Below are 26,828 nucleotides of genomic sequence, written 5' to 3' on the forward strand. Positions count from 1 at the left end.
CCACGGGTGGAGTGGGGCAGAGAGAGTCCAACACATGTGGCCAGGATGTAGGAAGGACTTCAGCTTAATTAAGTTGGCACTTCTCAGTGCTTTCAAAGTCACAGCAAACCCAGAAAATAATCCTTTCCGCAGGATTATTGCAGTCAAAAGACAAGACTTCTCAGGGCAGGGCGTGGCTGGCTCTGGGGAGCAATGTCCCTGGACACCCATAACTCCAACCCAGTAGCAGCACCAGATTTGAAAATAACGACCTTGAACGTGACCTTGCATGTTACAACCTTCATGCTTTCCTGCATTCGTCCCATTTATTGTCTCAGCAACTCTCTGAGGTGTCAGGGCTGGAACCACATCTGTTTTAGATCTCAGGATTATGGGGTCAAAGTGGTTAGCTGACCAGCCTGGGGGCCCATCCCAGCAGGATGAGATGGAAGCCCAGGTCACTCCCCCTGTAAGATGCAGACCTGTAGCACTCTCTTCACGGCCCCCCTGGGTGACCCTGCTCTCTGCTTCCCTGCAGGGATTCCCAGGAGACATCGGCCCCCCTGGGGACAACGGCCCAGAAGGCATGAAGGTGAGTCCCTGCCCAGGGTAGCTGCAGTTGGAGAAGCAGGCAGCTCTGCAAAAACCACAGGCCTGAAGGGCTGGCTGCCTGGCTTGGAAGTAGGGGGTGCCTTGCCAGCCTGTGATGGCAATGGAGGTACCGCCTCTGAGACTCCCTTTTTGTTCCCTTCTCCCCAGGGTAAGCCTGGAGCCCGAGGCCTGCCGGGACCCCGTGGGCAGCTGGGGCCCGAGGTGAGACTGTCTGGCCCTGCTCCACTGCCCATCCTGGCCTGACTGCAGCCCCCAGCCTGCCCTGTCCTGGGTACTGAAGGCCTTAGCTGGAGGCTGGAGTCCCCTCAGCCAGGACACCACCCAGGGCTGCCCCAGACTCACCCACCAGCTCATCCTATACAGCCCTGCCCCGTGCTCCCTCCAGGAACCTTCTCTGCCCTGCTATCACCTGGCAGGGTGGCTTTCCCTCACCCTCCCTCCGCCGCACCCTCATCACCCTGAATTTTTCTTTCCCGGAACTGCTGCCACTGCCATGCTCATAGTAGCAGTTTATCAGGGCATTGATGGGGGAGTGGGAATTATAAGCCCCATTTTATAGGTGAGGCCACTGAGGCCCAGAGAGGAAATGAGAGTCGGGTCTTATGGTTGCTATCAGGCACCACAGTGGGAACCCAGGTCTGCTTGAGCTCAAAGCTCATGACATACGTCCTATGCTGTCAACTCGGCTTTCTGGGAGTGGCCTGGGGGCACCTCCAGAATATTAGAATGACGTGCACAAATAGTGGCAAAGCATCGATTTGCTTATTTATGTGTGCTTGGTGAAGTGGATGGGGAAGGGTCTCTATGGGCCTGTTGGAGCATCAGGTGGGCACTAGATGGGCAGGCCCCTGATTTTGCCCTGTGCGCAAGGCCATGCTTAGCCTTCCCATGCCCCACCTACCTTAGCTCAGATGCCAGGCCCCCGTGACACATAGCTCTGGGTTGAGGGTGCAGGAAGCCCAGATTCACCACCAACGCAGGCGGGCATCCAGCTGACATGGATCCCTTCTTAGGCTGGCTCTGGGTCTGGCGGGGTCCCAGCGCTGGCTCTGGGAGCCACCACGTGGAGCTGCTTTCCTGGAAGCTGGGGGAAAGGAGCTGGGGGGTGGCTCTGGAGGGAGCCCCTTGGTCAGGCCTTGCATGCCAGAAGGAGCCTGTTCAGAGGCTGCCTGAGCCTGTGGGGGTTGCGGGAACATGGAGAGTCTCATGGACCAGAAATGGGAAAGAAAGGGAGAGGAGGGAATGGCACCAGCTACGTGCTTCTGTCTACACTCACATTACCACTCAAAAACCCTATATATGTCTGCCACTTGTTCACAGCTTCATTCATTCATTCATTTATTCAGTCACCAAACACCCACTAGACACTGCACCGTCCTGAGTGATATTTGGGGGTGGCTGCAAGAATGAATAAGGCATCTTTGCTGTCCTCCAGAAACTCGGTGAAACCAGTTATTACACTTGAGGATGATCTTCTCCACTCTGGGAAACTGAGGCACAGCGAGGCTGAGATCTGCTAGTGAGCAAACAGCAGAACTCAGAGCTTACATCTTTGAGCTGCAGCTTGAGGCTCTGTTCCTCACAGCACGCAATGGGGTTTAACTCTCATGCCCAGGACCATGAAGCCCAGAGTCTCCATTCACTGGAAGTCACTGTGTAACCTGGGCTCTAGGCCATGACCAGTGGAGCCTCTGCCCTGGGGGAGGTCCAGGCAGTTGGGCCAGCCGTGCCATTGCTCTCTGTCCAGGAGGCCTCTCCTCTGTCCATCCCTTTCCCTCCATACAGGATAAGATCTCTGCAAGTCCTGCTGGATTAATTTTCTCCTTTTTTCCTCTCTCGTGTCTCCCAATTCTAGGGAGATGAGGGACCCATGGGGCCACCAGGGGCCCCTGGCTTGGAGGTGAGTATCACTGGCCTGGGGGAGGTGGGATTCATGGGCGCTAAGCCAGCTGTGCACCGGCAGGGCAACATCTGGCCAGTACTCCAGAGAAGCCATCAGTGAGGGCCTGGGACCAAGCCAGAGAGAGGACTAGGACAGACCCCAAAGGAGAAAGACAAGAGCCAGGAAACTATCACTGCCCACGTCTTATATGCCGGGTGCTTCGTGTCAGTATCCTCCTGGGTTCTCCCATGTCACAGGACTGCTTTCCTTGGTTTCATTAGAGAAGAGGCAAATGAGAGTGAAGGCTTCAGCTCAACATCTCACAGCCAGGCAGTGGGGACGCCCTGCCTGGGACCTCAGCCCAAGCCCTCTGCACTGTTGCAAGCTGCCTTCCCGAAGTCCCTTGTCCCACACCCCCTCTTCATCACAGCCATTGCAGAAACCAGCAGTTCATGAAATTTGTGGTATCCGGACCTCTTATGCTCTTAAAAATGATGGAGAACCCAGAGCTTTGTTTGTGTGGGTTACATCTACTGATATTAGTAATTAAAACCAAGAGACTTTAGATGTATTTATTTATTCATTCATTGAAGATTAATCATAAACTCATTTCCTGTTAGTGAAAATAATAGTTTTAGGAGAATTCACTCAATTTTCCATGGCAAAATAATTGAGTGGAAAGAGTGGCATCGTGTCACTATTTTTGCAGGTCTTTTTAATGTCTAGCTTGATAGAAGTCAGCGGGCTTCTCCGCTTTGCTTCTGCTTTCAATCCGTGGACAGTATCGCAGTTCATGCAGCCCCACAGGAGTGAGAGTCACAAAGGCAAATGATATCTTCGTGTGATTATGAAAATCATTTCAACCTTGTGAACCTTCTGAAAGGATCTTAGGGACCCCTGGAGAACTCAGCCCATACTTCGGGGACCACTGGCATAAACTTTCCCCTTCCCAGTGCCCCTGATCATCGGCAAAGACCCTTCATTTCGCTCGCTCCCTGAAGGCAGGTGTCATCCTCATTTGCAACAAGAAGACCAACCCTGTGTTCACACAGCTGGAGACCCTGCGTGTATTTTAGGACAGCTGGCCACCTGGTGACTCAGGGTTCTGTGTTCCTGTCTTCCCAGGGCATTGGCCCTCTACAGCCATGGGTACCCTGTGCCAGGTCCTTGGAGCTCCTGGACCCCAGCAATGTTGCCCCCGCCCAACTTACCTCTCTCTCTGTTGCAGGGTCAGCCTGGCAGGAAGGGGTTTCCTGGGAGGCCCGGCCTGGATGGCGTGAAGGTGAGGGGACCTGGAGATGCCTGGGGACAAGATGAAAGAGGGGGTCCTACATATGAGGGCCCCAAGTCAAGCCCCAAATCCCATGGCCAGTTGTGAAAAGGGAGAAAAAATTGGTCCCCATTTGGCATAAAGTATTGGAAAAAGAGAAACAAAAAATGGATATAACCTAAGCGTCCAACTGGGGAGGATCATTCAAGTAGTAGGGTATAGCACAGCCACCCTAGACAGTAAGTCAGGCTATTTTACAGGACGGGAAGATGCCTGTGTATGGGGTAGTGGTGGTGGAGGAAACAGGTTACAAAAGGAGATGCTCAAGTGTGAGCCAGTGGCAGGGGCTAGGTTGTACCTTCCTCCCTCCCTCCTTCCTTCCTTCCTTCCTCCCTCCCTCCTTCCCTCCCTCCTTCCCTCCTTCCTTCCTTCCTCCCTCCCTCCTTCCCTCCTTCCTTCCTTCCTCCCTCCCTCCTTCCTTTCTTCCTCCCTTCCTCCCTCCCTTCTTCCTTCCTCCCTTCCTCCCTCCCTCCCTCTTTCCTTCCTTCCTCCCATCCTCCCTCCCTTCTTCCTTCCTTTCTTTCTTCCTTCCTCCCTCCCTCCTTCCCTCCTTCCTTCCTTCCTTCCTTCCTCCCTCCCTCCCTCCTTCCTTCCTCCCTTCCTCCCTCCCTTCTTCCTTCCTTCCTTCCTCCCTCCCTCCCTCCCTCTTTCCTTCCTTCCTCCCATCCTCCCTCCCTTCTTCCTTCCTTTCTTTCTTCCTTCTTCCCTCCCTCCTTCCCTCCTTCCTTCCTCCCTCCCTTCCTCCCTCCCTCCTTCCTTCCTCCCTCCTTCCCTCCTTCCTTTCTTTCTTCCTTCTTCCCTCCCTCCTTCCTTCCTCCCTCCCTCCCTCCCTCCTTCCTTCCTTCCTTCCTTCCTCCCTCCCTCCCTCCTTCCCTCCTTCCTTCCTCCCTCCCTCCCTCCTTCCTTCCTTCCCTCCTCCCTCCCTCCCTCCTTCCTTCCTTCCTTCCTTCCTTCCTTCCTTCCCTCCTTCCTTCCCTCCTTCCTTTCTTCCTCTCTTTCTTTCTTTCAAGATGGAGTTTCACTCTTGTTGCCCAGGCTGGAGTGCAACGACACGAACTTGGCTCACTGCAACCTCTGCCTCCCAGGTTCAAATGATTCTCCTGCCTCAGCCACCTGAGTAGCTGGGATTACAGGCATGCTGCACCCCCATGCCCAGCTAATTTTGAATATTTAGTAGAGATGGGGTTTCTCCATGTTGATCAGGCTGGCCTTGAACTCTCGACCTCAGGTGATCCCTCGTCTTGGCCTCCTGAAGTGCTGGGATTACAGGTGTGTACCACCACGCCTGGCCGCACCCTGTTTCTTTATGCACAGAGCAGAGGCTAGAAAGTGGACAGGGGTTATCTCTGGGTGGGGGGATAATAGGAGATTTTCATTTTCTTCTGTGGGCCTCTATATTTTCCCTATTATGCACAAATAAATAGGCAGTACATATATTAATAGGGTTTTTAAAAAATGTTATCAAGAAAGACCTGGCCCGAGGTAGGAGAGAAATGACCCTCACCCCATGGGCAGCCTCACTTCATGGTTTTCCAAGGACTCCGCTTGAGTTGGAGTTTCCCAGCTATTCTGAGCAGAAGATCGTCTGGGCAAGTTTACAGATGGGCAAACCCATAGGAAATTAGGGCCGAGCCAGGGGGAGCCCAGGTCATCCATATCTCCCTCCCTTCTGGGGAAATGGCCCGCTTATCTATCCTGGTTTTCACGAGGTCCAGGAAGGAGCTGAAGGAGGAGAAGTCTCCACCCGGACTTGCAGTAAGCCACATCCATGTATGTGCCAAGCTCTGGCTAGCCCGAGCCCACGTCCTGCTGTCTGAGGTTTCGGCCTCTCTCCCTCAGATACCAATTGGGTTTCTGTGGTGGGAGCGGTGACATTGTCTATGTGGATTTATCCCATGGGTCTGCTATGGGGAGGCCCGGGCAGCTGTGGCCGCCTGAGGAGCAGAAGCCACCTCAGCATGGGATAAAACAGGCAGGCAAGGCCGAGAGAGGCCACCCAATGTGAAAGTGGGACGGAGCCTTGAAGACAAATGCATCTGATTTCCCTTCTTTATAGCTGGGGAGGCTGAGCCCAGAGCAGGGATACTCACCCCAGCCACCCGTGAGCTGGTGGCAGAGCTCTGGTGGGTTGAGGTCTATGACCGTGGTACCCTGATGCCCCATTTCCCTGACCTTTCTGTGATAGGGCAGCCTGTTGCAGTGGGAATGTGTGTGTGTGTGTATGTGTGTGTGTGTGTGTGTTTTTGAGACAGAGTCTTACTCTTGTCACCCAGGCTGGAGTACAGTGGCACCATCTCAGCTCACTGCAACCTCCATCTCTGGGGTTCAAGCAATTCTGCTACCTCAGCCTCCCAAGTAGCTGTGATTACAGGCATGTAGCACCATACCCGGCTAATTTTTGTATTTTTAGTCGAGACGGGGTTTCTCCATGTTGGCCAGGCTGATCTTGAACTCTTGACCTCAGGTGATCCACCTGCCTCAGCTTCCCAAAGTGCTGGGATTACAGGCATGAGCCACTTCACCTGGCCAGGAATATGGATTTCAACCAGGCAGATCAAGGTTTCAGTTGTAGCCCTGCCTCTGGCTGACTGTGTGACCTCAGGCAGGTCGCTTCACCTCCCTGAGCCTCATTTTCCACCTCCACAAAACGCAGTGGACTTCTGAAGGACCTAGATGAGACATACACATCTGGGTGCTGAGTAAGCCAAGGCCCCCTCAGAGGGAATGGGTGACTACAGTCATGTCTGCCCGCGGTTCTGTCCAAGTACCCCTTTGTCTCTGCCATTTGTTGGGGTGGTCTCCAAGGCCACACACTGGAAATAAGATCCCTGGATCATCCCCACCAATGGCAATGAAGGCCAGCAGGCCTGGGGAAATCCCAGGAGGTCTAGACGTCCGTCTCCCATCCTGATCCATCCTCTTCTTTGTCTCTTCGCAGGGGGAACCAGGGGATCCTGGCCGGCCGGGGCCTGTGGGAGAGCAGGTTAGTTAGCCACAGTCTCTGTTTGAATGAATGGCTCCATTTATTGGGCCCTTACTCTGCCAAGCCCTTTGCCAAGCACCCTACATACACCACCTCGCGTAATTCTCAGAACAATTCCAGAGGCAGGTTCAGTCCTCTACCCTTTTCATGGATGTGGACGGTGACCCTCACATCCATGCGAGGCAGTGTCTGAATGAGAAAGCCACGTGGATTGTAGAGAGAACAGCTTCTCCCCACAGCCTGATTCTACACGCAGGTTTTTGGTGCATTTGCCCAAAGAGGTTACGTGCCTGCTGTCCCAGGACATTAAAACTGCGAGAGCCCTTGGCAATATGTGCTTGTGTTCCCCTCAGCTTATAGATCAGGAAGCCGAAGGCCACTGAAGGGTTATGCCAAGGGCCCTTGGTCTAGGCATCCCCAAATTACATAGAAAATGAAATTCAAACCAGTGGCTCTGGCTGGTTGAGAAGCTGGGTCAAGGTCTGAAGAAGAGAAGAGATTGCAACTAGTCATTAAAATAGAGGTTTGAGGATCACTACCTTCAATTAAAGTCCAGAGAAACAGCTCTGAGTGGTGGGCGGACGGACAGCTTCAGTCCTTCCTGCCCAGCCCTGGGGCCTCCTGAAAGCTTAACCTCTGGGCTCTGAGAGGGAGAGGTGTGGCCCTCCTCCACTCCTTCAAGTATGGAGCTCATTCCTGGACGGGGCTTCCTTGAGCCGGAAGGACTGGTGCTGCACGGATGGCCGTAGAGGAATCTGGCTGCACCACGAAGCCCCGTCAGTGGCATGAGACTCACACACGATGGGCGTCCTCACTAGGCTGCAACATCTGTTGGGGAAGAAAGGAATTAAAGGAGGGGAGGCCTGGATTTTTGAAATCTTTCCAGTGTCATTCGAGCGCATTCTGTGGGAAGCCCGGGAGTTTGGAAAGGCTGCTGCGGCCTGGATCTATTTCCCCATTGGAAAAAAAAAAAAAAAAAGCCAATGTGATCAGCAAATTCAATTTCATAGTTATGCTAATGGTAGGGCCCTCGGGAAATAGATATACAGGGTCTTGAAATTCAGAACACAAAACATCCTTGGAAATCTAAGAGCCCTCACTGTTTTTTGTGCCTTGGATTTCTTCGCCAGATTGGAAAAGCCCAAGGATCCCCTTCTCAGAGTAGAGTTTGTAAATGCATCAAATTAAAAACAAAGGAAACTGATTATATGGAAATGCAATTATGAACATATGTTAAAATGTAATATATTCCTGTACATGCTTCTTTAGCAAAGCATTAGATGATGAGGCCGAGCAGCAGATATAACAGCGGCCTCAATTTTGAAGTTAACACCAAGCCTTAGTGATGTATTTTGAGATCTCTGCAGCAATGATTGTAATGTGACATGTCACTTTCTGGGACAGTCCCAGGTCCTGGTAATCCTACTGTGCTTTGTTGCCTACACTCATTATTTGAGGCAAATGCTAAATTTCAATTCGAGGTTCATGAAAATTAGAGTTAGAATTTTTTTCCATTCAAGTTGATGGACCCTCTGAATTCCATTCATACAGCCTGACAGAGACCCCAGATTTAGAACCCCCCGATTCTAGTCCATGTTGGCAATCTGGGATTTATGGAGGAGAAGCGGGTTTGACCAAGATCACCACCAAGCGGGATGGTGGCAGAGCCAGGAGGGGTGGGAGCCTTGCCGGGAGCAGCCCAGGCTCATTTGGTGAGCAGAGCACCGGCTTGCTGCCCAGCAGCTTGGACAGTAACCGGAAGGAGGCCGAGCTGGGCCCCTGTGGCTGCTATAAGGCACCTGGAGGTACCATGCCAGCCGTTCCCTTGGCCCCCACCCCGTATGGTCACAGTGAAAGTGCGGGCATTCCCTGCAGAAGTGGAGGATCCCTGGGAAAGTTCTGAAGCTCACACCACAGGATCTCCTTGTAATCACAGTGTTGGGTCGGTGCCATTATAATGGCAAAAACTGCAATTACTTTTGCAACAACCCAATAGCAGCTACATTTATTAGTCACCCGTTAGGAACCAGACTCTGTGCCAACTACTGTCTACACAATCGTCTCTGGCAGTAGGTATTATTATCCTCATTTTGCAAAAGAGAAACTGAGGCTCTGGGAAGTTAACTTATCCAAGATCTCACAGGCGTGACTGTGAGAGACAAGATTGACACTGAGGTCTGCTGAGTTCCCAACGCCTGCCTCAAGGGGCTGAAAATCTCTCTGATCTCCTGAGCCCTGGCATGTATCTAACAGATCACAGGCTGCTTGCTAGGCCCTGGCCCAAGTGCTGGGATAGGGCATGGGTCTTGCCTTCAAGACGCGCTGTCCAGGGGCAGCCATGCATGTAAACACGCCACGCTCAGCTGTCTAGTCCAGCTTGGGGTCCATAGCCTTTCCCTTCTCAGCTGCATCCCCAATGCCTAGTGTAGGAGAGGAGGCAGAAGAGCTCCCATAGCAGACAATGGCCCTTCTTCTGGAGGCCATGTGAGGACCAGGCCAGCCTCCTCCCCAAAACTGGGGACTTGGTCCTGCCCGTGTGGCGCCCACTGTGAGTAACAATGCTGCCTCCTCCTGTGCCCGCCTTGCCCGCCTGAGAGGAGCCAGCTGTGCCCGCAGGTTTCAGATCTGCTTCTCCATCAACTTGCCTGGATTTCTGGGGCTGGCTTCCCCAGATCAGCCTCAAGAACAGGACTTCCAGGATGTTCTGGGGACTGTACCCCAGGGGGAATCCCAGGGGTGGGGGTCAGGATGGGGCACTTGCTGTGTGGCTCTTATTCATTAGGATCCTGTTTGGCTTCTTGTTTGAGGTTTATGACCCGCTTGCGTTCCCAGACTGAGCATCTCATAAATTTAAAGTAGCTATGAAATTTCTGTTTCCCTGGGCCAGTCAGGCAGGGGCCTTTTAACAGAGCAGTTTTTATTCCCTTCATTCGGTATCCTCTAAATGTCTGACTGCTCCCTTGTGGGAAGCTCAGGCCTCTGTCTTACCCCTGTGCCCTTGTAAAATAAATTAAGAGGGGATGGGACAGAGCAAAAATGTATGGAGCGCCAATACGCATTGCATGTTAGCGCCCGTATTCAGAACAACGCCAGGAGCGAGGCGGGTACTTTGATTGTCTCCCATTCTGCAGATGAGGCTCTGGGAGACTGATTTGCCCAGAACCCACACACCTGAAGACTGAATGACAGTGACATCAAGTACAGGGCTTGGCACACAGGAAGTACTCAATACCTCGAAGCTGTTGCTGTAATATTGTTATCACTTGGAAAATGCTCTAATTAATTTTCAAAAATTAAGTTGTTGCAAAAATCAAATACTTAATTATTTTCTGTGACCTGTTAGCTGTGACCTCATACCTGGTACCTCCTCCCTCCTACCTTATACTTGAGAAAAGTCTCCGAGCCCAGGGACTCAGTGGCAGGCCCAGGACCCACCATGTGTAGTGCCAGGGTGGTGCCATGCCTGGCCCTGTTCACAGCCACATGCTTTGGGGGCCTTGGGCTGGAGGGGAAGGTGCCATGGTCTTTGGAGCCACACAAACCAGAGCAGACATCGCGGGCTGCAGCAGTGAGACACGTGTGGCCCTCGCTGAAGTGACCACTTTAAAACTGTCTTTAGATAAGAAAGTGTGGATCACAGAGGTAACCCTCTCACTACAGCTGACGGACAGCTAGGCTGGGTTTATTGCCTGAGCACATAACCTCTGGCCAATTCCTGGCCCATGGTCTCATTTTACCCTGGCCAGGGTTTGGGGGACAGTCTGGGGGACAGTGAGCGGATTTTATGGAACAAATCCACTCATCCCTTTACCTTTCCTAATTCACTCAGAACCTCTTAGCTGCCAATCTGAGTTCTTCCAAAGCCACTTCTGCACTCCTGAAACACACAAGGCCCTCCCCGCTCAGTTTGCATTTTCCTTAGCAGAAAAGAGGGTGGGGCCTGAACAAGAAATTGATTGGCCTTCCCAGGTGACCCCTCTAGGCTGTCCACCCTCACTGCGCGTGTGCGTGTTTGCCTGCTCAGGGAGACAGCAAGGGCTGGGGCCACCTAGAAGAACCCCGTGGAACCCACAGGCAAGTTGTCACCCAGCAGAGTTCAGCAGAGCAGCAGGAGTCGCACGTGTGTGTCTGGTTGTTCACCCTTTCAGAAAAAGGCAAGGGCCTAGGCCTTTCAGAAGACAGTCAGAAGGGCTCCACCTCCCCGATGCCAGTCAGGTCTCTTGGCGGAGGCTGTTACGGTATTTCTCTCCCAGCCAGCGGGTTTGTTTCACTCTTTGAAATAGCCCCAGAGCCCCCAAAAGATGGGGACAGATGGCCTCTTCCCAGTACGGCTTAAGGGCCACCCCCCGCCCCAGCTCTCCAAATGTGGCAGCCTCCCAGCCTACTTTTGGCGCGGGAAGAATGTGTGGCGCTCCCAGGGATATTGGCAGTGGCCCCGCTGCTTGGCTTCAAAATCAGAACCATCTGGTGGAGTGAGGGAAGTCAGGATGGTGCCCAGAGAGAGGCAGCGCGCTCCCAGGCACAGCCCCACGTGGCCACGGCCAGATGACCAGGCAGGGGCAGGAGACACCTGGGAGATGAGCTTCAGGGGAGGGGAAGGAGCATGCAGGCCAGGTCCCCCGATTCACATCTCACATCGTTTCTCTTGCTTTCGTGAATGTGTCTCATAGGGACTCATGGGATTCATTGGTCTGGTCGGGGAGCCGGGAATTGTGGGAGAAAAGGTAAGTGGTGTTGAGGGGAAAAGATCCACAATTAGAGCTTGCATTTTGAAATGTTTAAAAGGAGAAGAGGCCCTTCGACCTGGGGATTGCAGACTACCCTCCCCTACCCTCTCTTCTGACCTGGCATTCTGAGCTTGCCAAGAGCCATTGCTTCTTTTCCTGGCATTCCTTGGAGGTCCGTCCCTGCCCTCCTGTCATCAGCCTCAAGCACAGTTAGACTTCTATGTGACAATCAGCAGATGCATGTGATCTGGGCTCCTCATGGCTGCCCACTGGTGCTGCCCAGGTGTGGGCAAGAGCAAGGAGGGAAAGATTCATCTTTACAAAGAGGAAGCATGAGCATGTCCTTAGCTTGCCTCACTAAGCCTCTGTTTTAGATGAGATAACAGAGGCTCAAATAGGAGAGATGACTTACTCAAGGTCACCGAGATAGTAAGTGGCAGTGCTGAGATTTGAACCAGGTTCACTGCCAAAGGTTAGTTACACTTGGCTCACTAAGAGACTCTTATTGGCTCTTACTGGCTCTGCCTCTTATTGGCTCCCAGCTCCCAGCAAGAGCCTTGGAGGTACTTGCCTTCCTTTATGTGGGTTTATCCAGTCGCCAGAGCAGGCCTTCTGGGAGAACCAATGTTATTCCCATTGAATAGATGGAAGAACTGAGGTCCAGAGGGAGGAAGGATCCCCCAAGCCTGGCCCCACCTAACTCTCCAGGCTCCTCTTGTGTGTCACTCTATCACTCTATGTGGCCCAGACCCTTGGGCCTCTGTCTTCCTCCTCCTCCTCCTCCTCCTCCCTCTCTACTCCCTCCTCCTTTGAAATTCAACTTTTTATCTTGAAATTGTACATTTCACTTTTTATTTTGAAATAATGGCAGACTCACAAGAAGTTGCAAAAAGTAGTACCCTTCACCCTGTTTCTTCCCATGGTAGCATCTTACATCATGACAGCGCAACATCAAAGCCAACTCTGGCGTCCTGCTGTTGCTCAGTGACCCCTGTCCCTCCTCACCTACAGACCATTGCCCATGCCCTTCCCTTGGCCAAATCCACTCTTCCCATTCCCATCTGCCCCCGCCCATTTTGTCCAGATACTCTTAATTATCCTTCAGCTTCTGGGCCAACAGAGACTTCCTGAGGGAAGCTTTCCCTGACCAGCCCTGAGCCCAAGTGGGTCAAGTCCCCCAATGATAACACCTTACACCATGGTCCCCACCCTCACTGCCCTATGTCTCCTACAACCCTCTGAGTGCTTTGCTTCATGGGAGCAGGTCTACTCACCATTGTATATTCAGAGTCTGGCACGCAGATAGTGTTGGGCACATAGTAGGTGCTCAATAAATATTTGCTGGCTGGTTGGATATAAGAAACAGGGTCTCACAAAAACAGAGCCAAGATTCAAACCCAGAGCACCTACCTTCTGGCTAGAGCATCTGCTACACTGCCAGCTCTGCCCAGTCTGTCAGTTGAGAGGGAATGAGTTATGTCTCTGATTCTCTAGCATCTCATCTAGGTTTGGACAGGGGGTAAAGAGAATGAAAGAAATGCCTTCTCTTGCTGTTTCCACCTCAGCAATCCTAGATGCCAGGCCTAATAAGGACCACATGATGTGGGCCAGGATCAAAGGGGACAATGTAATTAGCGCTTCCTTAATCAGGACCATCCTTGGAGGGAAATTCACTGTATGGCCCGCTGCAGAGGATGCTGAGGCCTTCCGGGGCTTGCCAGAGGTCTTGGCTTCCTCTGAGTAAAATCCTAGGTACCTGCCTGGGTGATGTGGCCATGACCCTCTAGAGGCCTTGAGAGAACCCCTGCTTCTCTTTGAGCTTTTGGATGGCCCTCTGCACCTGCCTCCCACAGAGCCACCCCACAGCCATAGCCGTGACCTGCCTGCATTGCTGTCTCCATCACAGGGTGATCGTGGCATGATGGGACCCCCAGGCGCACCTGGACCCAAGGGGTCGATGGTAAGGAGTAAGTCTGCATCCTCTTGCCCCCTCCTGTTGCAGCCTTGAGTGACAGCTCTGCTCTCCTCCATGAACTGCACACCCCAGACATTCAGAATGATTGGCTTCCTCTTTGTCCGCGGGGCCTAGCTGCCGTCTTCTTGGCTTTGCTTTGGGACTGAGCAGACCGAGGCGGGACTGAAGGAGGAAGGGGCACCTTCTGCAGCTGATTCCTCCTTTGTCTTCTCTCTCGGCAGGGTCATCCTGGAATGCCAGGTGGTATGGGGACCCCTGGAGAGCCTGGACCCCAGGTAACCAACGCTCTCGTGTTCCCTAAGCTCAAACCACTGTCAGATAAGGGTTAGGCGGCCAGGTGTGGTGGCTCACACCTGTAATCTCAGCACTTTGGGAAGCCAAGGTGGGCAGATCACTTGGGGACAGGAGTTCAAGACCAGCCTGACCAACGTGGCGAAACCTCATTTCTACTAAAAATACAAAAATTAGCTGAGCATGGTGGCACACTCATAATCCCAGCTACTCAGTAGGCTGAGGCACGAGAATCACTTGAACCCAGGAGGCAGAGGTTGCAGTGAGCTGAGATCATGCCACTGCACTCCAGCCTGGGTCACAGAGATAGACCCTGTCTCAAAAAAAAAAGAGAAAGAAGGAAAGAAAGCAAGAAAGGGAAAGAGAGAAAGGAAAGAAAGAAGGAAAGAAAGAAAGAGAGAAGGAGAGAGAAAGAAGAAAAGGGAAGGAAGGGAGGGAGGGGGGAGAAAGAGAGAGAAAAAGAAAGAAGAAACGGGAAGGAAGGGAGCAGGGAGAAAGAAAGAAAAGAAAGAGTGAAAGAAAGGAAGAAAGAGAAAAAAGAAAGAAAAAAGAAAGAAGGAGGGAGGGAGGGAAGAAAGGAAGGAAGGAAGGAAGGAACGAAGGAAGGAAGGAAGGAAGGAAGGAAGGAAGGAAGGAAGGAAGGAAGGAGAGAGAAAAGAAGAGAGAAAAAGAATAAGGGTTAGGAGTGCCAGCCTCAGAATCAGACAGACCTGGGTAGAATCCCAGATACACAGTCTCTGTATTCCTGGGGCAGATCATGTAACTTCTCTGAGCCTGAATTTTGCTCATTTGAAAAACAACAAAATAATCATGGTCATGACAGTGTGACCGCGTGGTTAGATGGCAGCTTGGGCCCCGATGCTCATGCAGTGTGGTGTTTGTTCATGGTCGTGACAGTGTGACCGTGTGGTTGGATGGCAGCATGGGCCCTGATGCTCATGCAGCGTGGTGTTTGTTCATGGTCGTGACAGTGTGACCATGTGGTTAGATGGCAGCATGGGCCCCGATGCTTATGCAGCGTGGTGTTTGTTCATGGTCGTGACAGTGTGACTGTGTGGTTGAATGACAGTGTGGGCCCCGATGCTCATGCAGCGTGGTGTTTGTTCATGGTCGTGACAGTGTCACCGTGTGGTTGGATGACAGTGTGGGCCGACACTCATTGCTGGGTGGTGTTTGTTCATGGTCGTGACAGTGTGACCGTGTGGTTGGATGGCAGCATGGGCCCCGATGCTCATGCAACGTGGTGTTTGTTCATGGTCATGACAGTGTCACCGTGTGGTTGGATGACAGTGTGGGCCGACGCTCATTGCTGAGTGGTGTTTGTTCCTTGGGCGCATCTTGGTTACCAGCAGCATTATCGCTTCTGTCCATTCACTGATTCACTCTGTAATGTCTGAGTGATAAATGCCTGGGTGGTTTCAGGAGCTGCGGGGAGGGGCCCATCTCAGCTCACTGCAACCTCTACCTCCCGGGTTCGAGAGATTCTCCTGTAGCTGGGATCACAGGCGTGTTCCACCACAACCAGCTAATTTTTGTGGTTTTAGTAGAGATGGGGTTTCGGCAGTCCCAGGAGCTGGGGATATGGCAGCAAGAAAGGCAGAAAATGGGCCCTTCCTTTGGAACGGGTAGCCTGGTGTGGGGAGTGGGTACATAGAACCCAGTAAGTGATGTCTGCTATGGAAGAAGCAGGCACGAAGATGGGAAATGCTGGACAAACCGGGCTGAAGGTCCTCAGAGGCCTGGGTTTCTCATGATGACGGAGGAAGCAGGCATATTCCTGAGGCTCCCAAGGCAGAGAGTGGTGGGAGAGGCTGGGAGAGCTGGGGGAGGGTACAGCCAGGAGCACTCAAGTTCGGGAGCCCCTTCTCTCCTCAAGGTGATGTGTAGGGGGTGGGGCACTGCTCTCACTTGGAGCAGGTAGAGCTTCCTCAGGTCCCTCAGTTTCTGCTGATGGAGGATGGAAACTGGGGAAGGGCACTCGCTTCAGCCAAGACCAGGGCTCAGGGCTGGGAGCCCAGTCCAAGGTGGGCTTCAGGAACGCGGGGAGAGTGGGATACCGTGGCCCCTGCTGTGATATGGGGCTGGTCCCTGGGATCTCTTGGGGTTTCTTATAGCCAGACAGCTGCTCCCAGTGACACTGGGGAAGCTGGATAGCACAGAGGCCCAGAAAAGCACCTTCAGAACCAGATATATGGGGGTGAAATTCCAACTTCCCAGCTTGCCAGCTGCAGGATTGTTGGCAACATTCATAGTCTCCCTGAGCCTCAGTTTCCCCATCTGTAAGTCAGCATGATGCCACCCTCAGTGTGAGATCGTCGTGAGGGATGGCACTGTGCATTGAAGGAGTGCTTTGCAACCCTCCTGCAGAACTATGCGCTTCATGAATGGTAATAACTATTTGTTAGAGATTATAATTAATAATTGCCACAATTATTAGAAAGACAGCTACCATGAAAAGTGACGTTTCTGGTGATGTTGTTCACACCTGATTGGCATTTTCCCACTTTATCAATCACTTTCACCTCCATATTGTCCTATAGCACATTGAGACCCGTCAAGATTATCATCCCCATTATTGGGGGGTGGGGTGAGGCTCTGGGACCTGCCCAGGGTCACCCAGTAGACAGAGTTGGGTCTAGCATTCAGTTCTCACCGCCTCCTGCCTTGTAAGAGCAGGCAGGTAGCTACCTTTTCCTGAGGACTTTGTCACTTCATCTTCTAGAAACTCTAGGAGGTAAGACTTTTCTATCCCCATTGTATAGATGACAAAACTGAGGCCCAATGAGTCGAAGTAACTTGCCTAAGATGGCACAATTAGTAAGCGGCACAGCTGGCACTCGAGCCCGGGTTCTCCAGTGCTACAGCCTGCTCTTCGGAGCACGCTATGCCTTGATGTAAAGACTTGGCTCCGGAAACTTCCCAGCGGAGCATTGCATGCCTTCTGAGCTCTGAGATCACTCTATAAAATGGCCCATTCTCACCCAGTCTTTGTGTTCTCCACCATCCGGGAGTCAGATCTGCCTTTTATGGGGCCAAGCCCTGGTCCACACCCTGCCTGCTCTGCTGACGAAGGGTCAGCCTGGGGCCCAGCCCCTCACATCCACCCTCCGCAGCAGCTGTCAGAGGGTCTGCTGGGTGATAGCTGCAGGGTTCACACCCCTCAAAGCCATGGGAGAGGGAAATGGGAATGTCAAGAGTTCATTCTGAGGCCCCAAATGGGGCTGGGCCTCTCCCTGGTATTCAGAGGAGGAACAAGGCTGGCTCTGCCTTGCAAAAGGAGCACACCCAGCCCGAGAATCGCTGCAAGAAGCTGGGAGGCTCCTGCAGCTGGCAGAGGGTCTTGGCTGGCCGGTGGAGGAAGTTGCTGTTTGAGGTCTATCAAGCGGGGTCTGGAATCCGGGTGGAGGTGGGGGAGACAGGGCAGAGGGGTGGCCTGCTTCCCATCTTCTCCTGCGTTTCCTCCCTTCCCACCCTCGCCCTCTTCAGTTCGTGTGCTCCTTGTCCATTCAAAAGATTCCTCAGTGCCTGTCATGCATCGGTGCCAGGCCAGGTGCTGAGGATTCAGGAACTAAACGGGCCCTGGTTCCTCACCCTCTGGCCCTGCCTCTCTTGCTCCTCTTGTCGTCTGTTCATTGAAACCGAGATGGCTGGGCATCTGCCTGGGGCCGGGCCTTGCTCCCCTCTCATGCCACCCCACCCCCTTCTCTGCCCGGGCCTCCCCCGTCCTTCTCTCCTTCTCGATCCTCTCCCACTCTGCTCCCTCTGCCTCCCAAGCCCACCCCAGGCCTGTGTTCTAGGTTCTTCCTCCCCTTCTTCCCTGGGGGAAAATATTCAGGAAATTATTGGGTGTCAAGACGGAGGCAAGGGACAGAACTTGGGTCACCAGATTCTCCTTTCTGATGGGGAAGAAAAAAAGAGACGAGGATTTGAGGAGACCTTTTTTCGTCCTTGTCATTGTAGGCTGGATGCAGTGGCTCACACCTGTAATCCCAGCACTTTGGGAAGCTGAGGCAGGAGGATCACTTGAGCCTAGGAGTTTGAGATCAGCCTGGGCAATATAGTGAGACCTTGTCTCCACAAAAATAAGAAAATTTGTTGGGCATAATGGTGCATGCCAGCGATACTAACTACGTAGCAAGGCTGAGGCAGGGGATCGCTTGAGCCCCAGAACTCAAGGCTCTGCACTCCCGCCTGGGCCACAGAACCAGATCCTATCTCAATGAAGAATGAATGAATGAATGAATGCATGGCATCGTATCTTCTCCTTGCTGATTTTGAGGAAAAAGAGAAGGAAACGTCACGTAGGGAGCCTTCTCCCCAATTCCCAGGAAATGTGGCTTGCCAGCTGCCTTCCCCAATGAGCCAGGTGCCCTCTCCTCCCATGTGGAGGCTGCCAGGCTCAGGCAGCTTCTGAACATGCCCATCTGAGGGTAGCAGGCCTTCAAGCTTCCAAGCTTCGCCCCACACTTCCGGCCCCCCATGTTGCTCTCACTTCCTGAAAATGGCTCTCTCCAAACTCTTTCTCCTCTTCCCAGGGTCCTCCAGGATCTCGAGGCCCACCAGGCATGAGGGGAGCAAAGGGACGCTGGGTAAGTTGGGCCCAGCTCGTGGGGGCTGATGCTGGTGGAAGGGAGCACATTTGGAACAGGGCCACCTGCCAGAGACTGCCCAGTCTCTGTCCCCACCCAGCTCTGGGATCTGTGACTTTTGCAGCACGAGGCAAGGTTCCAGGCTCACCTTGGGCCTGGCTCTGGGGATGGGACCCCACCCTTCCTTCCAATTCATTTCTGAGCCTTGCCGTCGGGCTCTGGTACCAGCTCCTTTTCATTCATTTATTTAACCAGCACTTATTTAGCACCTCCTGTGTGCCAGCCACTGTGGGAGGCTCTGCAGATACTATGGTGAACAGAACAGATGTGACCCCTGCCTGCCCTAGTGAGCCAGCCAACAAGTGAATCAAATCAGTTGGCAGACACAGGTGATACAGTGGAGGGTCATCAGCACACAGACCGAGGGGACACCGGCAGCCTGGAAGCCCAGAGGAGGACCCTAGCTCGGCAGGCTACTAAGGAAGGACGTTAGGAGAGGGCAGTGCCTGAGCTGATGCCAGCTTCCCAGCAGGGGACGGGCAGGGGAAAGCCCGAAGGTGAGACAGGAGGTGGGTGCTTAGGGATCAACAGAGGGGCGAGGGAGAGGGATGGGGCCAAAACTTAGCAGGCACCAAGCGAGACATGGCCTCAAAAACTGCGGCTATACTCTAGGGGCAGTGGGAGGCTGCAGAGGGTGTTAAACAAGGGCTGTCCTGAGTCTCAGGGAGTAATCGCCAGCACTTACGCTCTGCCAGACACTGTCTGTCACACACATTAATTCATTTAATCCTCAGCCCTGCCACGTAGGTGCTACTATCATTCCCATTTTATTTTTATTATATTTTTATTATTAGATTACTTAACCTTTCTCCTAGAAAGCCTTTGATTCCTGGGATAAACAAGTTGCTTTGTGATTCAGGCCAACCTCTCAACACCTCTGAGCCTCCACTCCATTCCCAGAGAGGCACAGAGAAGTTAAGTCACTTGCCTCAAGTTGCACAGCTAAAAAGTGGCAGAGTGGGGATTTGAACCCAGGGAATCTGGCTTATTTGCATACCTAATTCAGCCTCATTTTTAATCACACAGGGAGGGCTGACAGGATGGTCTGCCATAATTAGGTATATAGGTGTGGGGCCGTGCAGCCTGATTGTAAAGAGGAAGTGAGACGGACCAGGTAGTATCAGCCCAGGCCTGATATCCAAGCTCCATACAGGGGATCTGTGATTATTATTCTCCTCTTGGCTGGATTTCAAATGGTTTTAAAATTTCCCACAAACCAGATGGCCTGAGCAGCCAGCCTGGGAGAGGGAAGATTAAGAGGCATTCCTCTGACCCGGCAGGGTCCCTCCGGTGCCCATGTCCTCTGGGTCTCTTCAAGCGGGCCTTGGCTTCAGGGCAGTCAGGCTCCATCCAGATCCTCTGTACGTCCCCTCTGGCCCCAGGAAGCTGGATTCCCTGGAGGGTGGGCTGCGTGGGCTCAGGCCCCCTGCCCTGCCTCAGATGCGAGGCTCAGGCCCCTCAACTCACTGGGCTCCCCCCAGACATCCCCACCACCCCTTCCTAGCAGTGGCTTGAAGAATGCATCCCTGCTTAAGGAAACCCAGGCTTCCAACCACATCAAAGTCTCCTGGGCTGAGAGGGGAGCATCAGGAACATGAGTTCCTCTCCCCGCTGGGTTTGTGAGGAATGCACAACCTATGAGATCGGCCCCCTGGGTCGGTCTCCTGCCGGACTGCTGCGCTTGGCCACCTCCAGATGTGGTGACTGAGGGTGGGGAACCCAGAGAGGCACCCACTGTGCCTGTGACAGAGGTTGATTCTGGGCAAGTCCTGATCAGCTCCTGGTTTGCCCTGTGCCCTTAGCAAGGCTTTGTGGCTCTGTGCCTCAGTTTACCCATATGTGCCATGAGGAATGGGCCTGGAGGTCTGCAAGGCCTTGCCTGCTTCCCTGCCTGTGTGTAGGACCGGCCCTGCTGCCCACCCCACTGCCCACCCGAGGAAGAATGAGCGCTGTTTGTGGCCAGGGGCAAGGGAGGCGCTCATCCTCTGTTGGTGAGGATACCAACTAGAACCTGGGCCCACAGGCCCCAGTGAAAAGAGCAAGGACTCTGCAGTCAGATGGGCCTAGCGGCAAGTCTCAGCACCCCCAGTTCCCAGCTGTGGAACCCCAGGCCGGTCTCCTAGCCTCTTAGAGCCTTTCTCCCACCTGCTCAGGTGGGAGACATTAATTCCTCCTTCCGAGGGGGTTGTAAGGACTCCAAGATTGCATTGCCTCGGGCCCACTCTGCCCCTGCCGGTGGGTGCCAGAGCTTAGCAGACTTTGCCTGAATCCACGCTCCTCCTCTTGGATCTTGGATCTTGGATCTTGGGCAAATGATTTCCCCTCCTGAGGCTTTACTTCTCCCTCGGTAAAGTGGGTCAGCCACAGAACCAAGCTGGTGGGCTGGCCGTGGGGATTCAGTCCCTTCATGAGCACCTCGAACCTGCTGCAGGACGACAGCACAGCACATGATGGTGTGTGCCTATTCCTGCTGGTTCCTCTGCCTTTTTTCACAAGAGCTGTGATTGGCCAGGTCATCTCTCCCAGGCAGTAGCTCCTCCCCACCAAGCCTGACCCCAGGCCTGCTGGAGGGCAGCCCCCACTGTGCCTGCAAACATCTTCCTCTGGGAGCGGATACAGGAGAGCAGACATGTGGCTCTGATAGAACCCAGGCTTCCCTCCAGCAGGCGTGGGGGCCGTGGGCCTGCCTGGGTTCATTTAGGGAAGGAGGCAACAGGACACTGGGGACCTGCAGGATGAACTGTTGAGTGGCCCGAGCAGGGGTTAGAGTGTCCAGCTGCCCTTGCCCCTCTCCCTGCCCTGTGGAGCTGGGGAGACAGGGTGGCTGGTGGCCCCACCACTGCCTCCTCCTCTCTCTTAAGTCAGGCCAGCTTCTCCCGGTGCTATCCCTGGTGCTCTGCTGGGATAGTGAGTTCTCCCAGATAAGAGGGATTTTAAACCTTGTCTTCTCCAACACCACGACCCAGTGTGTGGGCTTCCTGGCAGGTTCCTCTGGGCCCCGACCTGTATACCCCTGCTGATGGGGAGCTCACTCCCTTTCTGACAAACAGTGACAGGTAGTGGTGAAGAAAACGGATGTCTAGCTGACTTGGTCTCAAGTTCTGGCTCCTCCACTTCCTAGCTGTGTGACCACAGGCAAGTTCACCTCCATCCTGAGCCTTTCTTTCTGTGTAAAAGGAGGATAAGAGCTTCACTGCGACCGCGGTGGCTGCTGCTGCTCTACTGTTGTCATCAGATTACTTAACCTTTCTCCCAGAAAGCCTTGGATTCTTGGGATAAACAAGTGCTGTGGGCTTCAGGCCAAGCAACACCTCTGGGCTTCCACTCCCCTTCCAGAGCTATCCCTGTCCAGGGAGGTGTGTGTCTCAGTGACAGACAGAGCCCAGAGGCCAGAGGTCATCTTTTAGGAGGACTCAGAGATTTGCCTTCAGTTCAGCCCCTGTTGCAGCTCCCATGACCTAGGATGCCCCCTCCCCATGTGGCTCCAGCTGTGCCAGGCCTGTGCCCATGAATCGCGGGTGTTAAGTCTAACGACGTGGTGTGACAGTGTCCATAAGAGCCTAAGGCTGAGGCCCAGAGAAGAGACAGGGCTTTTCTGGGTCACACAGCAAACCAGCAACAGAACTAGGGCTGGTACCCGAGCCCCATAATGCGTGCTAGAGACGGCTTGTTTAGGACTTCATCCAACCTCAGCTTGAATCTCTGAAAACTCTCAACGGGTTTTGCACAGCATAATATAAACTGACCAAGGAAGGGACTGACTCCAGACTCACCAAGCCACCCCGGTGTCCCTGCCTCTGGGGAGCCTGCCACCTCCTCCAGCAGATCCTGGTGGGGATGGAACTAGCCATTATTAAGCACTTTCTGCATATCAGGCACTCAGTCACCCGTGGGTATGGCCTCCTGTCTTGAGGGAGATATTTCTTGTGCCCATTTCAGAAAAAAGAAACTGAGTCTCAGTGAGGAGCAGTCACTTGTCCCCAGACACATTTCCTGAGCAGTCCTATGCTAGGGCTGGACCCCACCATGGGACCCAGGCTGGGCTTGGAGATGCTGAGAACCGCATCTCCCAGCTGAGCCCCTGGTCTTGTCGGTGGCCCCTGTTCCAGGATTATTTGATCAGTGGGGTGCTTTTTAAGGCTGCGGTATGGGGAAGCCTTGGGAGCTCCAGGCAGCTGAGAAGTGGAATTTTCACTTTCTTGGCCCATTATCCACTGAAAATTTCCTTGTTCGATTTTTAAATGATTTTTCTTCATTTAGTTTTCTCATTCCCCATCCTCCTGCACCCAGACACTTCCCCAGTTCCTTTTATCTCGGGGAATATTGCAGGCTGGTCCCCTGGGCTCCCGAGCTGGGATGGGCAGCCTCCTCCACAGGACACTCCTGTCCCCCCAACACAAACCTCTTGAGACCCCCTAGAGAACACAGCCCATTCTGTTTCCCATGGCTCTTTTCCAGGAGACCCCAGACCATGTGTGTCTCTGTGGGAGTGCCCCTGGAGGGGACACACGTGGGCAGTGGGTGGAGCCCACATGGGGGACGACAGCAGCTAATGTGTTAGGGACCTTGGCTAAGTCACTTCCCTTGGCCATGCCTTGGTGTCCTCATTTGTGCAGTGGGGATAGGGGGTGGACTCCACCTGCCCCTGGGGTCTCCCAGCAACCAAGGACCGAGCCTCCTGTGCCAGGGGTGAGGCCTGAGCCCAAGGATCCAGTGAGCAGCAGCCAGATTCTCACCCCCTGGTACACACTCCTGCCCTGTTCCTGCCCCCGCCTCGCAGCGAGTCTTCGTCTGTGAGCTGGGCTGCATTCGTAGTTCGTGTGGCTAGAGACAGGGCTGCTCTGCACATCTGGGAAGGACATGAAGGTTCTTGCCAGGTCCTGCTCTGTCAGTTTCCCCCAAGGGCTGTGTCCCACACACCTGTTTCTGCCCTGTGTGTGCTTTGGGAAGGGCACGTGGCAGCAGAGTCTGAAGAGTTGGCTGTGGGGACGTGGCCACGTGTATCTCAATTGCGGCCCTCAGTCTCCACGTCTGTGAAATGGATTGGCTGGGTGACCCCCAAGGTCTCTCTGAACAGGGCCATTTGTGCCCCAGTCCCCTTTCTGGAAGCTTCGGACTCTAGCTGAGTCCACTCATGCTGCGGCCTCTGTAGAGCGGTCTGCAGCCGCTGCCCGAGGGTGACCACCTCGGCGGGAGTGTGTGGGAAGTGGGAGGAGGAGGGGGCGGGGCTTGTGCAGGGGAAGGCCCCAGGCTCTGGGCAGCCCCGCCCTCCTGGTTCTTGGCCCGAGGGAGACCCCTGCTGTCCAGTGTGCTAGTCCCTTGTTCCTGTTCCAGGGCCCCCGAGGACCGGACGGACCAGCTGGGGAGCAAGGGTCCCGGGGCCTGAAGGTACCGCCCCCCAGGACCTGCCCTCCTGACTCCTCCCACACTGGGTCAGGATTCAGACACAAGGCTCAGACCTCCTCAGAACCATGCCCCTTAGGAACAACGAAGGGAGCCCCACGGAGGCTGCAGGACTCTTAATGAGAGCTTGGCCCTTCCATTCCTCCTGACCCCCCGACTGCCGGCCCAGTAAAGAGAAAGCCAGAAAGGAGGAGGGAGATCGCACACGTCCTCTGACCCTTTCCCCAGACTCCAAGCCCCACCAGGCCACTGACAGCCCCATCCCTAGGAAGGGGTCCTTGGTTCTCCACCCGGAGCAGCTGGTGACAATGGCAAGCCACTCCCCTTGCCAGGCCTTAGTTTTCGCATCTGCTCAGTGGAGAGGGGGCGGCCTCTGCAGCCTCATGGGTTCCCTTTGTCTCCCATGTGGAGGGGTCCCTTTTTGGGGGAGGGTCCTCCCAAGCACCCGCTCCCACCTTCATGTGCTCTGCTTCCTACAGGGCTCTCCAGGACCCCAGGGCAGACCGGGCCAGCCTGGACAGCAGGTATGTCAGGCCAAGGCCAAGCAGGCCAGCTGCAGGCCCCCTCCCTGCTCCCTGCTTTGTGATCTGAGCCTCTAATGACCCCCACATGTGCTTCCAGGGTGTGGCTGGTGAGCGAGGCCACTTGGGCTCGAGAGGCTTTCCTGTAAGTAGCACCAGTTCTTTACATCCTCTACGTGGGGCTTTTGGTCACAGGGGCAGGGGGGTTAATAACCACTTTAACCAAGTTACTGTCCTTCTGTGGAAACCCCGAAGGCTCTGGTTGCCCACCCGCCCTGCACTGAAGCCCTTTCAGCACGCTCCCTCTTCTTTGGGTCTCAGCCTTCCCATCTGTCACCCGGTGTGGTGGGGGGACCCAATACACTAGGACGGCTTGCTTGAGGTCAAGGCCGGGCAGAGAAGACCATGGAGGGCCTAAGGTCACCTTTGCCTTGTCTCTGCAGGGCATCCCGGGTCCCTCAGGCCCCCCGGGCACCAAGGGCCTCCCAGGAGAACCGGTAAGAGCCCTTCCTTCCCCCTTTTGCCTCTTTGCTGCTTGCAGCTGGGGGTGTGGGCCACGTGGTCAGTTAAGGAGAAGGGTTGAGAGGGACCATGCCTGGCCTCTAACCCCCGATGCACCAGGGCTTGGGGTTGGTGGTGAGCACTAAGCCAGGGAGCTCTGGATTGGAGGCTCAGCTCCCTGGGCCTCCAGCCTGTTTTCTTGCCAGGAAAATGGTGGGATTGTCTCTATCTTGCCATGCTGTTGTGAAGATAAAATGCAAAAATGTATAGGGAGTGCTTGGCGCAGTGAAAGGCAGAAGGAAGGAGGGAGGGAGGGGAGAAAAGTAAACGAGGCCGGGCGCGGTGGCTCACGCCTGTAATCCCAGCACTTTGGGAGGCTGAGGCAGGCAGATCACGAGGTCAGTAGATTGATGGAGACCATCCTGGTCAACATGGTGAAACCTCGTCTCTACTAAAAACACACAAAAGTAAATTTGCTGAGTGTGGTGTCGCGTGCCTATAGTCCCGGCCACTTGGGAGGCTTAGGCACGAGAATTGCTTGCTGGGTGGAGGTTGCAGTGAGCCAAGATCGTGCCACTGCACTGCAGCCTGGGCAACAGAGCAAGATTCCTTCTCAAAAAAAAAAAAAAAAGAGTAAATGAACAAGCTGAGTGGGAACTGCAGAGTCCAGCATGACTGGAGTAGAAAGTGGGACCTCAGAAAGGGTGGGAAGGATCAGCAGGCACCAGTCACCCAAGACCACAGGGGGGGTGTGCTTTTTGTCCCAAGGGCAACAGGAGACATGGAAGGGCTTGAGGCAGAAAAGGCGATCAGCTTGCCCTCCAGAAGATGTCTCTGGAAGGACAGGTGTGGGGGGACAGTTGGGGAGCCCCATGAGGAGGCTGAGAGTGGTACTACTAGAGATGGCGGGGAGAGGACAGGATCTCCAGGCTTGGGAGGATGACTGCCACACGGGGCAGGGGAGGACAGGACACCCATCCCCAAGGCCGCTGCTGCACTCCCACATCTTGAGGCCCGAGGAGTCACCCTTTAGAGCAGTGGGTTGGCTGGGGCTGGGGTTTCCAGATATGGCTCCGAGGTGGAAGGCCACTCCAGGCAGTGGCAACAGATGAGCAAGACTCCCGAGCTAGGAGGTTTCTGAGCAGGGAGGGCCCCCTGGGCTCTAGGTGGGTGAGTAGGAGAGTTTGCAGTTGTGTTGGAGGAAGTATGACAGGTACCAGTGGTGAAGACGGGGTTGCAGACACCAGCACCCTCGGTTTGGCTGGGGCAGACTGGAGGTGTGCTTCAGAGTCCCTGTGTCTGGGGGTCAGCTCCCTCACTCACCCCTTCAGATCCCAAAGAGGGCCCAGGCTGGCTTCTCCCAACTGTCTGTGTGTCTGTCTGTCTCTTCCAGGGCCCTCAGGGACACCAGGGGCCAATTGGGCCTCCAGGAGAGATGGGACCCAAGGTGAGTGTGAGAGACCCTTATATGTCCCATGATGCCACTGGGGATGTATCAGCCCTTCCCTGCCCTCCTCCCCAGGGATCTCTTTCTGCCATTTCCCTGTCCTGGCCCAGGGAGATGGCCATGTGCCGTGTACTGCAGAGAAGGGTGGACGCCCTGGCAGACAGGGTAGATCCATCCTGGTGGCATAGGATGAGGAGTTGGGTTCCTAGTCCAAGGGCATTGGGTGGCACGCAGCGGTGCCAGGACCCTTGTAGGGGTTGGCATTGCCTCTTTGGGCATCATTGGAAGCAGTGATGCTTCCCAACCTTGACCTTGCTGGGACTTGGTCCAGCAAGGAGGTTTGTCTGTCGATCCAGCCCCTAAGGGTCATGTGGCAAGGAATTTGGAAGGAGCTCAGATACTCCTGCCTTATCTGGAGGGAAAAACCAGCCCCAGAGTTTATGCGAGGGCTGCAGCCATGCTCATGGTGATAACTGAGGGCCGCTTTCCGCCCGCTTCATGCTGCGTCGGCTGCGGAGAGAAGGGTTA

General features: G+C 54.2%; 1 protein-coding gene across 1 annotated transcript in view; it reads left to right on the top strand.

Moving 5' to 3' along the window:
* Positions 1–26,828, top strand: part of COL27A1 (collagen type XXVII alpha 1 chain) — a gene marked incomplete at its 5' end in the record, with an annotated part of 150,356 nt that overhangs the window by 77,570 nt on the left and 45,958 nt on the right. Inside the window, 14 exons of the mRNA XM_032239900.1 lie at positions 518–571; positions 739–792; positions 2,447–2,491; positions 3,702–3,755; positions 6,742–6,786; positions 11,457–11,510; positions 13,420–13,473; positions 13,710–13,763; positions 18,315–18,368; positions 23,763–23,816; positions 24,311–24,355; positions 24,453–24,497; positions 24,796–24,849; positions 26,247–26,300. Of these exons, the coding sequence (XP_032095791.1) occupies positions 518–571; positions 739–792; positions 2,447–2,491; positions 3,702–3,755; positions 6,742–6,786; positions 11,457–11,510; positions 13,420–13,473; positions 13,710–13,763; positions 18,315–18,368; positions 23,763–23,816; positions 24,311–24,355; positions 24,453–24,497; positions 24,796–24,849; positions 26,247–26,300 (720 nt within the window). The remainder of the gene's footprint in view (positions 1–517; positions 572–738; positions 793–2,446; positions 2,492–3,701; positions 3,756–6,741; positions 6,787–11,456; positions 11,511–13,419; positions 13,474–13,709; positions 13,764–18,314; positions 18,369–23,762; positions 23,817–24,310; positions 24,356–24,452; positions 24,498–24,795; positions 24,850–26,246; positions 26,301–26,828) is intronic.

This window comes from Sapajus apella, unplaced genomic scaffold, assembly GCF_009761245.1.
Source record: "Sapajus apella isolate SASKATOON/1434 unplaced genomic scaffold, GSC_monkey_1.0 scaffold46, whole genome shotgun sequence".
Taxonomy (NCBI): Eukaryota; Metazoa; Chordata; class Mammalia; order Primates; family Cebidae; genus Sapajus; species Sapajus apella.